The sequence below is a fragment of the Triturus cristatus genome, chromosome 1_1 (assembly GCF_964204655.1).
Source record: "Triturus cristatus chromosome 1_1, aTriCri1.1, whole genome shotgun sequence".
NCBI classification, from domain to species: domain Eukaryota; kingdom Metazoa; phylum Chordata; class Amphibia; order Caudata; family Salamandridae; genus Triturus; species Triturus cristatus.
This window is the reverse complement of record NC_140579.1, coordinates 1,053,131,274-1,053,144,611: the sequence shown is the minus strand read 5'-3', so window position 1 is coordinate 1,053,144,611 and position 13,338 is coordinate 1,053,131,274. Positions and strand designations below refer to the sequence as shown.

At 42.8% G+C, this 13,338-nt stretch overlaps 1 protein-coding gene and 1 long non-coding RNA gene across 4 annotated transcripts in view; one reads left to right on the top strand and one right to left on the bottom strand.

Moving 5' to 3' along the window:
* Nucleotides 1-11,617, top strand: part of PPARD (peroxisome proliferator activated receptor delta) — a 201,826-nt gene extending 190,209 nt beyond the window's left edge. For all 3 annotated transcript variants that reach the window (XM_085651105.1, XM_085651103.1, XM_085651104.1), the window contains exon 7: nucleotides 574-11,617. In XM_085651105.1, the coding sequence (XP_085507231.1) occupies nucleotides 574-821 (248 nt within the window). In that variant the 3' untranslated portion in view covers nucleotides 822-11,617. The remainder of the gene's footprint in view (nucleotides 1-573) is intronic.
* The window catches only part of LOC146871508 (uncharacterized), a 382,815-nt gene that overhangs the window by 257,400 nt on the left and 112,077 nt on the right, over nucleotides 1-13,338 (bottom strand). The gene's annotated exons all lie outside the window — the stretch shown is intronic.

Sequence of the window (13,338 nt, the reverse complement as noted above, 5' to 3'; positions counted from 1 at the left end):
CCGCGCACATGCACTGCAAGCTGTAGCCGGCGGTAGCATTTTTTGAAGCCCTTACTTAGTCTCGCCAGACCAGCACAAGCACTGGGTCAGGCGAGACCTAAAAATGGGTTATTCAGAACTGTCAAAAACATGGAGCTGTCCTTCAAGTTGCTCACTATCACCAAGTCCTCCCACAGTTCATTCTTTAGCTGATGCTTCCTCTCCCTAAGAGTATCTCTATAAGCAATCCTGCTTCTTTTAACGTCCAGACTATCTCTGGGTAAATATTTTAATGTTGTCCAAATTCATGTTGTTTTTTGTAGCGCATTACTCCATCTGGTGGCTGTCACGGAGCATTGTAGAGCGAGAGAATTCGGAGGCTCTAGAATTTAAGAGCATTTCATCCCCGGCTGTTCATTTTGTGATCACTTGTTCCTCAGAAGCCTTTGAGTTTGTAAAGATGTGCAGCTCTGTTTTAGGTCTGTGATGTGTTCCAGCATTCATGTACTCTTCACTTCAATTGAAATAAAAATGATATGCGGTCTTGTTTTGTTACTTGATATCAAGATGACTTTTTTCTTTTTATCTTTTCAGATCGTCCAGGCCTCACAAATGTTAAGCAGGTAGATGAAATCCAGGACAGTATATTGCGTGCTTTGGAATTTCACCTGCAGTCCAACCACCCCGATGCTCAGTACCTCTTCCCCAAGCTGCTGCAAAAGATGGCCGACCTGCGGCAGCTCGTGACAGAGCACGCGCAGCTCGTGCAGAAGATTAAGAAGACCGAGACTGAAGCCTCGCTCCATCCGCTGCTGCAGGAGATCTATAAGGACATGTACTGAGGGGCCTGGTCACCCTTTCCACAAATCGAAGGAAAAGCCATGAAACCAGTGACCCTCACCTGTGCTCCTCGTCTTCCATGTACTGGATCGTTTGTCGACGGAGCCGTGGGTCATGTGTATCATACCAAACTAGGGCCACTGACAATGGGGGACACCTTGTTCCCTTTGTGAAGACGCACCCTGTCCCTGTGGCAGAAGCACTTACATAGGTACCATCCCTGGTGCCTTCATGGATTCTTAATTTGGGTTGGAAGAGAAGGGCCTCAGGAGGTTTACGAGCCGGCTGGTTAAATGCCTGTTACAGTTGGGAAAATACTAAAAGTGGAGGTCGTTACTGAAGAGCAGCTAAGCTTACCAAACATCATAGTAATGGAACATATTAAACTGTGATCTTGGTGCATATTTCTGACCTCATGTTGTGTAGGCAGTTTAGACCATGAGGTTAGGTGGAATAGGGCAATTTCCTGTAATATGCTTATGCTGCCCAGCCAAAGTTGTCATTATTGGAGCAGTCCTGTGTAGTTTGTTAAAGGTGCGACCTGCCTGGGGTGTGCATTTTGTGGGTTCCAGCGCTTTCTTTCAATGGATGTCGGTTGCCGGTACAGTTGTGAGCGCGGTCTTTGAGAGAGTCTGTACTGTGCGTGGTAGCATGTGGAGTTGGAAGACACCATGTTCCTGATACATGCTACTGTTCTGCATTGCGTGGTGGCTAGAATTCTCAACATAGTGTCCCTGTGAGACCATTTTTTAGAAGGTCTTGTTGCACGCAGCCCAGTTTTAAGCCGGCATAACTCAATTGCTCTTGTAGGTCTCAAGCTGGCTGCTCCTAGAGGATTGCGGTGAGGAGTTGTCTTCTAGGGAGCACTGGTCCCGGTCATTGTAGCACTCAGAAGGGAGGTAGCAACACCTCTTATTTCCAAAACACAACACGGATCACAGGTACCTCTGCACATTGTGCCCTGGCACCTGCTACTAAGGCACACTAGAGGCTGTGCTGCCTGATACCACAGTACACTACGGGTAATGGCAGTGCTGCCGTATTTTACAGCTAGCGTTTGTCACCTTCCATCCCTCAGCATGCAATCATTAAGGCACACCTGTCACTGATGGTGCTGCCATGACACATCTCAGTAAAAATGTGAAATACTTTCTACTGCATTGCATTCAGGACAGTTCACTAAACGGTTAAAATGTGACCTGTAGACCCCGTGTAAAAAGAATAAATAAACACACTTAAAAAAAATGCCACAAAAAGAGCAACTCGCCTAAACCCCATTTTCAGTTTTTAGGACTGCTTGGGTTCTAACCCACCCCTCTCCAAAGGAGACGTGTAATGTTGGTTAACGTGCTGGTTCTTCACTTGAACAAACCGTCTGATATTAGAACATCCCTATATATACTGCGGCTCAGTGTCCCTTATTGCCTGAAATGTAGAAGGGCCTAGAAACAACTCTGTTGCTAATACTAAGCGGCATATTAACAAACGCGCCTCTGCCGCTTCGAAATAGCGCAGCATTACAGTCTACAGTTTATTCTTGTAGCACAATTTAGTAAAGTGCTCACCCTGTTCAAAAGCACATTTCGGAGGGATAGCGTGCCTCTGAACACTGCAGATGTCAAAAAGTCTCCTGTCTGCCTACACTCTACCTAAGCGGTGATTTTTCCTGTTTTCTGTACGTCGCCGGTGTTTGAGGTCATGCATTGTTCTTTTAATGTGGTGGTATACACTAGATCTCAACAGTACCACATTGTGCACCAGGGACCATCCTCTTTCATCAGTGATGGTAGTAAAAAAGACCCGTTTTGTTGCAGCAACTCTCTCAATGTCCTCTTAGCTGCGAAACATTTCTCCTAGTAGGGAAGCAGAAAGGGTTCGGTGAAATGGAAGAGGCAGAAATAATTGTGAGCAGCTGTTGGTAGGTCCTGTGCTTGCTGGAGTAAAACAGACTACATTTGTGAGGCCTTCTCTTTGGCACACACCGCTTTGAAATACACGTTCAGTTGGATATGTGAGCTACCACAGCTTACAGAAATCTTTAAGCAGCAAGGAGGTGCTTCCTCCCTCTTTCCACTAATGTAATTATGGGCAGAGCTTGGAAAATTGTATCATACGCAGTTCTCTAGCCATGACGTTAACACGTTTAAAAAACTCTCATGAAGTTCTCGACCCAATGGCATATCCCATAGGCACCATGACATTAAGTTTTTGAAACCTCACACATTTCCATCCTTGGCATTAAGGACACCACAGAGCAGCCATATCTCTGATCAAAGATGCTAATCCACATTGGATTATTTTCTATCTGTCTGTTACCTTCTTGGATTGGGTTTGGTCTAGGCGAGTTACAGAACTATCACCAGTGCAATCTATAGACACTACGGTACTTCGTCCTCTGCAGAGATTGAGGAGATGGTACTAATAGTCATTTGTCATTCTAGTAATGAATTTGCTAGCATGGAGGTAGGTTTGCTGTCGTCGCTTGCTTTGTCCAGAAATGTGCACATTGTGTTTCTTCTAGTGGGCAGTGTGTTTTTTTTGGTAGGTTTTCTGTATTTGCTATACAGGTGGGAGATTTGTGCTTTCAGTTAGTTACTCGCGATTGCACTCCTTTCTCGGCTTGGTGTTAGATTCTATAAATGCCTTTCCATTGCTCACTTACCTGTAGGAGCATGGTGATCCCCTGACACTTAATTTGGGATTTGGCATAAATTGACATTACACTTTCTTTAGGCTGACGATGAAAGGGTTTGTTAAGCTTATGATTACCCTAAAGGTTGTCCTTTCGCTGGGGTTGACAGTGTTTCGCTGCCTCTGCTGTAACTGGATGAGGCATGGTCTGCCTGGCTTTGGTCTCTCCAGCGATTGGCTGAGTTGTATTTGCCTTGCGTTCTCTCTGCTATTTGTTGATGCGGGATCTCCCTTGCCTGATTGTCTGCAAGGATTAATTGAAGGGGAACTCTGCTTTTATCTCTCCCTGTACTAGTTGTGATCGGAATCTGCCTTTGCATGGGCTACACTGGGGCTGGTTGGAGTGGAGAATGCCTTGGTCTCTACCTGGAATTGGTCTTATGGTGGTATCGGCCACTTTGCTGTCTGCAGGGACTAGTTGAGATGACATATGTTTTGCCAGAATTCAGGCGCATAGCCTTGTTTTGCCATTAAAACACTTTGGTTGAGGGCAAGGGTCTGACTTAATTTATCCACTGAGTAGATGCTGTTGGGCCAGCTGCGAATTGATCTGCAAGATTTAGACAAAATGGTCTCTTCCTTTCATTGCACTTTTACGGATTTAGTTGTGATTTGGGGATGGTTTGACCTCTACAAGGATTGGTTGCTGGTGCAAGCGGGTTGGCAATAATGCTTTGGATTGTTTTTTGTAGGGATTGACTCTTTCAGGATTAGTTTACCATACCCCTCAGCCAGCTGCTCTTCCGTTATTCCCCTGCTCTGTCCTTACCCTCTCCACTTCTGTGTTTTTTTTTAAATTTAGTTTTCTTTCCTTCCTGATCATATATTCCTTTTTTTAAATTTAATTTGTCCAGGTACCAAAAACAATATACACTTTACATTTTACAATCCCATTTGAATAGTTTATACAAAATAAATAATATAGTTCTATAATTAACATACTTGGATCCTATTAACTGAGCAAAGTATTACAGATTAGATTCCCTCCATCTTTTTAATGGAGCCCACAAATTCTGTCCCACTTCTCTTCTTTTCCTACCCCAATGAACAAAAAGGGAAGATTCAATATTGTGTATACCCAAAAGTCTTGCAAGCCACATATGAAACACCGGCGCTTGTGTGTCTTTCCAGCCCGCGGAGATCAGAATCCGAAGAACCGAAACAGCAATAAAAACAAGGGCTTCTGCTTCTTTATTCAGCCCCAACTTACTGTCCGTTCCCATTATCATAAGAGTAGGGGATAAATTAATCTTAACTCCTAACAGCATCTCCAAAAATGTCTCAATTTCCCCACGAATTACATTTAGTTTCTCACATTGCTGAAACATGTGTACTAAATTTGCTGGCCCTTCCTGACACCTAGGACAGTTATCATTCTCCCTTTTACCCCAAATAAACAATTTCGCTGGCGTAAAATACAAATTAAACAGGGTTTTATATTGTTGGGCTTTCAAATTTGTTGAGCGAAACAACCTCATAGCTAACTGAAGTGCTCTGTCAATATCAACATCCGGGTCTCCCAATCTCGATACCCAGGCAGCTTCCATCTTTTCCAAATCATCTGGGATCTCTAACAATAGAAATCTATATACTAAATTAATCTTATTACCTCCTTTTAATAAATAATCCATCACTTTAATTCTGTTCCCTATAATAATCCTTGATCTTAAAGCCATTATAATACTATGAATTTGCACAAACTTGAACCCTTGATTCCCTGGAATATTGTATTTTTGCTGGATATTCTTGAATTCCATCAAGACCTCCCCTTCAAAAATATCACTTAATGTTTGAATTCCATGATGTTCCCATAGTCTCCCCATACTATCCCCACTCAATTGCGGGAAAACCTTAGAATTCCACAATGGTGAATACCCATTAACTTTTGGTATTGATAGTAATTTTCGAACTTGTTTCCATACTTGCCAAATACCTTCAAGCGACTTGTATCTCATTTTTTTGAAATATCTTCTCTCAGTTTTCCGTAGCAGAAGCCCCAATGCTTCTCTGCCCAGCATAAGTACATAAATAGAGGGGGGATATTGAGTGCCAAATGATGATTCCAAAAGGTTAGTGGCAGGATCAAATAGGAGTGCCATCTTAGTCAACAAACACGCCCAATAATACAATCTAATATTCGGCATTGCTAACCCCCCTTTTTCCCGTGGAAGGGACAAATACTTCATTGATCGTCTTATTTTACCGTATTGCCAGATAAAATTCACGAAAGTTGCTTCTATTGACCTTAATATACTCTCATCTATCGCAAATGGAATAGCACGAAAAAGATATAAAATCTTAGGGAACATAGTCATTTTCACCACATTAACTCTCCCTATTATAGACAGATGTAGGGTATCTATTCTTTTAAGGTCTGCCGTTATTGATTTCAACAGAGAGGCAAAGTTTTCTTTTATAATCATATCTATAGCTGAGCTAACCATAACCCCTAAATAGACTGCTGACTCAGTATATCTTATATCCTCTTTTTTAATATTAGCTGTACAAATTATCTGAGTCTTATCCTCATTCAAACGATAGCCGGATGAGCGGCCAAATTCCTCTGCTATCTCTTTAAGAGCTACTTATGCCCTAATCGGCTCAGATGTAATTATCGCCAAATCGTCCGCATAAGCCAATAATTTGGTCTCCATCTTATTACAGACTATTGGTTTAATATCATTGCAACCCATAATTCTGCATATCAAAGGATCTATATATAACGCAAAAAGGATAGGTGAACAGGGGCACCCCTGACGCGTCCCCCTGGAGATATGAATTAATTCTGAGCTTTCACCCATTAGCTGGATTTTAGCCTTAGGATCACAATACATGGCCCTAATAGCTTTAATTATATTAGGGCCGAAGCCCCTTTGGTCCAATATCCCCCATAAATACTTCCACGCAACACGGTCGAAGGCCTTTTCTGCGTCGAGAAGGATCATGGCAATCCTTCCCCCCAAGGCAACCTGCACATCAAACAGAGTGATCGCTCGCCTAATATGATCGGTTGTTCCTCTGCCTGGAATAAATCCATGCTGCCACGGGGAGACAAGACCGCCGATAATCCTTCCCAACCTTTTAGCCAAAATCTTAGTATAGATCTTATTGTCCGCATTAATGAGGGATATTGGCCGATAGGATCCAGGGTGCTCTTTAGGTTTTCCTTTTTTATGAAAGACAATAATATTTGTTTCATGCCAGGACTCCGGTATTACTCCCGTACACATTATCCCGTTAAATAAATCCAACAATATCGAAGCAATTTCCTTCTGAATGCTTTTATAAACTTCTAGCGGGATACTGTCCGGTCCTGACGCCTTTCCGACTGCCATCTCCTGTAATGCCTCCAATACCTCATCCATTTCCAGATCCTTGTCTAGCTCTCCTTTATCGGTCATGCTTACCTGAGGCCCACTATCTACAAACTCATGACTTCCGGTCTCTGAATCAATCTCTTCCTTATACAGTGTCTGATAAAAGTTTCTAAAAACTTTTAATATATCACTTGGTTCAGAATAATTCTGGTTGCCTTCACATATGTTTGAAATAATATTTTTGGTTTTCCCTTGTCTGATCCGAAGTGTCAATAATCTACCTGCCTGTTCTCCAGTCTCATATAATTTACCTCTATGGGTCTGATATTCACCTGCAGCTTTCTGGGCTACCTGCTTATGAAGCTCTGCTTGTATAATGGAGATCCTCTGTCTAGTCCCCACACCATCTTTTCCCTGGCCAATTTCCCTCATATGCTGTTCTTCTGCTTCTGTTATCTGATTAATTAATCTCAGGTTCTCTGACCGATCTGCTTTCCTACGGTTAGCAGAGTAACTAATTGTTTCGCCCCTCAGTGCTGCCTTAAATGAGTCCCAAACATTATTTCTGGACGCGCTAAAACGATTAGCATCAAAATAATCCTACGTTCAATTTCTTAAGTGTTCAACATAGCTACTATCCGCTAACAATTTCCTTTCAAAGGTCCATCTTGAGAATTTTTTTTTTTATAAGCCTCGCATTCATATTCCAAAATCAGGGGACTATGATCAGACATAATTTTCGGTAATTTATTAATATTAACTTTATTCAATTCTGTTGCTGATACCAGAAAATAATCCAGTTTTGAATATTTCTTGAAAGGACATGAGAAATATGTAAAGCCCGGATTATTGGGCTCCTTATTTCCCCATACATCTACCAGCCCATGTGATTTAGGCAAGGAGCTAATAGCTCGAAATACCCTAGGTTTTCGCCCTAAATAAGGGCCTTTATTTATGAAATCAATATGGATATTAAAATCTCCACATACTATAACTGGGCCAGGCCAGTTTGCCAATTCTACTTCCAAAAAATCAAATATTTCAGGATCATCCTGGTTAGATCCATAAATCACACAGATTGTACACCCAATTTCCAATTCTACCAATGCCCATCTCCCCGTTATATCGGCCCTTTGACGTTTTGCCCCTCCCAGCGTTGATTTGGCTAAAATTGCCACACCTCTTAGAATAGACGTCTGTGATGAACAGGTCAGCAGATCAAAACCTTTAATATTTATCAAATGTTTTTTTTCCCAGGGTAAATGCGTCTCCTGTAAACACAGGACATCTATAGAATTTAAACTAACGAAGTGCCCTAATCTATGCCTTTTCCTCCAGTCATTTAAACCGCCTATATTGACTGTGCATATCTTAAATTTCTCCATTGCTATCTTTTAGCTCTTCCTTTGACTTCACCAAAATTCAGAACCCAAACCGTTATAGAAATACAAAAAATATCGCTCCTGAAAATGGCACCTGGACTTATTATCTTTTTACGTTTTTTCACCTCCTTTCCCTTCCCCCCAACCAACCCCAACCCTCTCACCCCATCCCCCCCACCTCCACCCCCTCTCCTCCACTTACCCCTACCCCCACTCCCCAGGAGGCGCTCAGACCAAGGTCTGTGCATGTGATGCGAACAGCATTAGCGAGCTGGGTGGTACTTAAGCCAATCCTCAAATATATCCATACCCATACCAGTACCCCCCTCACAGCCCTAGTAGATCCAAAGAGCTTCTATAATACCCCTGAGATAAAATATTCAGCCTTTAGGGTTACCCAGAGTGTCCAAGAACTCTTTCGCCTTTATCTCCGATGAAAAATATCTTGTCTGTCCTTCATAAATCACTTTAAGCTGCGCTGGATTAATTAAATAGCACTGAGTATTTCTTTCTTGAAATGGCTTAATTAACTGCCTCAGTCTTCAACGTCTCTCTACCGTTGTGTGGCAGAAGTCTGGACGGACAAAGAAAGACAACTCCCCATTTGATCTTCTTGCTTCTGGTCTAGCCTTTTCCAAGATAGTCTGTCGCAGGAGAAAATTCCCCAGGAATACTAAGATTGCTCGTGGTTTTACCTCGCCTCCTATCGTTGCTCGAATCTTAAACGGGGTGCGGTGTGCCCTTTGAATTTCAGATGACCAATTCCATTCTAATAGCTCCGGGAAGGTGGATTTAAATAACTTAATTATGTATGCTCTAGCATCTCCAGCTTCCACCCCCTCGGGAACCCCCAGCACCCTGAGATTGTTCCTCCTCTGTCGGTTTTCAAATTCTTCCAGCTTCCACTGGATATCACTGATTTGCGCATTCTGGGCCTCAACTTGAGTAGAGGTGTGAGCCGTTTCCGCTTCCGTTTCTACAATTCTCTCCTCTAGGCTCGTCACCCTCTCCCCTATATTGGTAAATGCCTTGGAAAGCTTCCTTACCACCCCCTGCATCTTTCTCATGGCAGCTTGAGCTTTTCGACTGTCCTGAGAGGTTTCTTCCCTATGCGCAAGGATAGCTTGATGTATGACCTCCAGCATTGTGGTATTTTCTACTGTTTCCGAAATAGGAGTGGCGGATGAATAGTCCCATTTTAGATTACCACTCCCCCGATCTTGAGCTTCTGCCTGTGATTTAGATTTAGATTTTTTGGTAATTGTGGGTGGATCCAAATCGCTCTCCTCCAAGTCGAATTCGGGATTACTGTCCCCCGACATTGAGCTTTGTTCATCCTGAGACCACTCTGCCCCTTCGGAGACTGAAAAGAAGCAGTCACTATGCTCCTTTTCCTTATCCTGAGTATCCTTGTCTCCAGGAACCATATCTGCAGCCGCCATTAGATTGCCATCCTCCCCAGCAGAAATCAGCTGAGATAGCCCTAACTCAGCACTTTCTCCCGTCGTTTTAGGTATTTTTTCCCTCATACCATTGTTTGCCAACAAGTTAGGTAAGGCCTCTGACCCTATCAATGTATCTGGCAGAACAGTCATTCCAGAATTGTTGCTTTCATTTTCATTCACAGACAAAGGGGGAGGGGTAACCTTCACTACTTTTTCAGAAGTAGCCGTAATATTACTTTGGGCTAAAGTCTGGGTTGCTTCATTACCTTTACCCCCGTTTTCATCCCTTACGGGCAACTCCGAAGCTGCTTCTACTGCAGTTTCACTCCTTGGCTCCTTTCCGCGGGTAAACAGTTCTGCTATTGACGTGCCGCCTATTCGATTCTTACTCGAAGCGCCGCCTTTCCCCCGACTCACCGGGTCCGCTATCAACGTCCGACGAGAGCCCATTGGATCCGCTGCACCCGACTCCGATGCTGTTGAACCCGTAGCAGTTCCCGTAGCGGTTCCACCTCGGGGCTTTCGTGCCGTGGCGGCCGCCTTGGTTCCTGCAGTGTTTGCTGCTAGCTTCGGAGCCATACTTCGTCCAGTCCTCGTCCTTACTCCCAACAGGTGAGAGAGAAACCTCCAAATCGGGCGTCCCGTTATCCGTAATGTAATCGATGTGCTAGCCGTCCAGACTTTAAACCGCATCTCCGATCATGTATTCCTTAGCGGCTCGTCTCACCGATGCTGCTAACGACCTCTAAGCAGTCGCCATCTTGCCTCCTCCAAAAAAAAAAAATCTTGAGTTCCAGTGGTTCCAAGAACCCCCTGATCATATATTCCTTTTGTATTATTTACATAACTTATTGAAATATACCCTATATTTACTTACCTCTGTTTGTCACTGTTGGCCTTCCTCTATTATTGTCTTATGTGAGTATCCTCTGGCCTTCTAGAAAGTGTCAGAAATCTCAAAATGTGACTTGACTAACATCAATTTCAGCCACTTTTTTTGTTTGCTTTTAAAAAAATGCTTTGCAAATGGACATGTAGATTCCATGGTTGATGGGGAGGATGATGGGTGTACTGTTGTGTGAAAATTAAGTGGGGAGAAATTTGTGACCTATATAAATCACTGCTATTTTGGCACCACCTTTATTCCTTTGTGATATTCATTGTAGGTTATTTCCACACTTTTTTGGTATTTGGTATAATAACTAGATCTCCTTTCTTAACCAGTGACATGGTATGTCTTCCTCCTGAGTTTAATTGTCTGTGCCCTCCATGACTTTCTATTTGTTCAATGTCTGATTTAACCTGTGTCTTTGCGTAGAGCATGCTGGCATGGCTACCTTACAACTCTAGCCAACATTGTGTGACATCTCTATGCCACTGTATAGTCCATCTCAGAACAACATGGCTCTGCATTTCCCCTGGTATTTTTATAGTCTCTTCTTTGTTGAGTGCAATGGATGACCTAATATTCCCATCCCTGGAGCATATGTTATCTAGTTCAGCTAACATGTTTGCGTAACAGATTCCACTTGGTGTACTCAAACCTACAATGCACTTTCCTTTTGTCCTATACCTGATTATTAATTACTTGCTTCTGTCTCATGCCATCAATTACATGGCCTGCCCAACCTCTCTCAGGATAATATGCGATGCAACACTGCTGAAACTCTGCTTTGGATAAAATTGTATGCCCCATCTGCTCCTGCCTTGACTTATGAGACTGTCACATGTCCCACCCTCATTCTCCCCACTTTTAACGTGGGCCTCATGTCCCCCGCCACCCCCATTTTGAGACACTATGAATTTTTGTTTGTGCATTTTAATTTTTATTTGTTGCCTTTCCCATTTTAATGTCTTCTAAAATTCAGATGTATATTTTTGCTAGAGATTCAATCAACAGTATTTAATGTAAACAGTACAAGTAGAATGAGTTAACCAGAAATAAACCATAAGTAAACCTTCATTTAGCCACTAGGCTCTGCTGCTGTTTGTTCCTGGCAGTAAATGTGTGTGATTGAGTCTGTGCCGCAGTGACTGTCAAATGAGTGGCTCGATGAACTAATGAGTTGGCTAGAGAAATGTTATGTGTGGCAGAAAAGTGGTAAATATGATAAGCTACTTACAACTCAGTTTGCACTTGGCGTTATTTTCAGTGTCACTAAATGTTAATAACGATTTATTGAGCGCACAGCTAATCCAATGAGTGTCCCAGCACTGAGCAAAACAGTCAGGGCAAAAGATAAAGTGGAGAAAAGAGCTACTGGACAAAAAAGCCAGGTTTTGAGCATTTTCCTAAAATGTCCTTCTTCGCCAATAAGCCTCAGTTCTAAAGGAAGGTTATTCCGACACACTGGCCCCAGGAGCGAGAAAGATCGCCCTCCAGCTTTAGCAAGGCAGACTCTTGGAGTCGTGGCCAGGTGGTTATTAGAGGATCGCAGCTTTCTCGAAGAATTGTAGTAGGAAAGCATTGAAGACCGATGGTCTGGTCTAGCGTGGTGAAGCACTTTGTGAACCAGAAGAGATGTCTTAAATAGGATCCTCTTGTGCACAGGAAGCCAATGCAAATTGTGCAAATGAGGTGAAATATGCTTGCTTCTATGTAGACTAAGAGCAAGTCTTGCAGCATAATTCTGTACCGATTGACATTTTCTGACAAGGTAGTGTGGCAGCCCAGCATATAATCGAACAAAGCACTCTCCTTAGGACAAAAAGAGCGTCTCTCTGATGCACTCAATACAATGTTCAATTCTTTCTTTCATAGGTAAAAAACATTTTCCATGAGACTTTAAATGTAGTCAGTAATTTTATTCTTGGTATTACAGTTATTTTCTGAATATTCATCAATTCCGTTATTATTCCTTCATAATCACTGTGATAGTAAACCAAACAGTTCTTAATGCCCAATGCATTTCGGGCACAGATGCCCTTCTTCAGGGGCTATACACTGTAAAATAGAGGAAACGAGGTATCAGCACAATGCACTAAATGAAAATTAGTATTGGTTAATGAGGGTGACTGTCCCCTGGTCATATGCGGAAGTGCTACATGCACATAAAGTGTCTGTCTTTAGTAGAGTGAATCCGTACTATAAACCTGCAGGGTGACTATTAGTGTGACACGGAGGAATTAAGGCAGATCCACAAGTGTGTTAAAACCGGTGTTGAGGTTTCTTTAAGAGAATAGAGGCACACGTGTGTGAGTGGTACCCAAAGCGTCATGTGCGTAAATTTCATAACATCCGAAGTACTAGTGCCAAATAAATACGTAGCTCTGAGGCGTACTAAAACCGTAACATATCCGATGTGATGGTGCCAAGAACATGCGTAAAGCAGAAGCATACTGTGACCATAACTCACTTAGCTGTCATAGTCCACTCTCGTACTTGAGCAGTGCTGTAAATCTGACAAGGAGAAGGTTAAATATAATCCGCGTCTAAAGCGTAAAAATGAAAAGTTCAAAAAGGCTGGAAGCCGAAGTGCACGTAGTTGGTAACAGATCGATGAATTTTACGAACGCACGGTGCTCCAAAAGGTGTACTCGAGCCACGATCACCCGGAATTAAATGGGAGTTCACGCGACGGTTCAAAGCGTGTCACCCGGAAGTGGAGACTAGTATAAACCGGGTGTGTGCGTGTAATACGTGTTTTCAGTATCCCCCAGTTGTATCAATAATGATAATGCTCT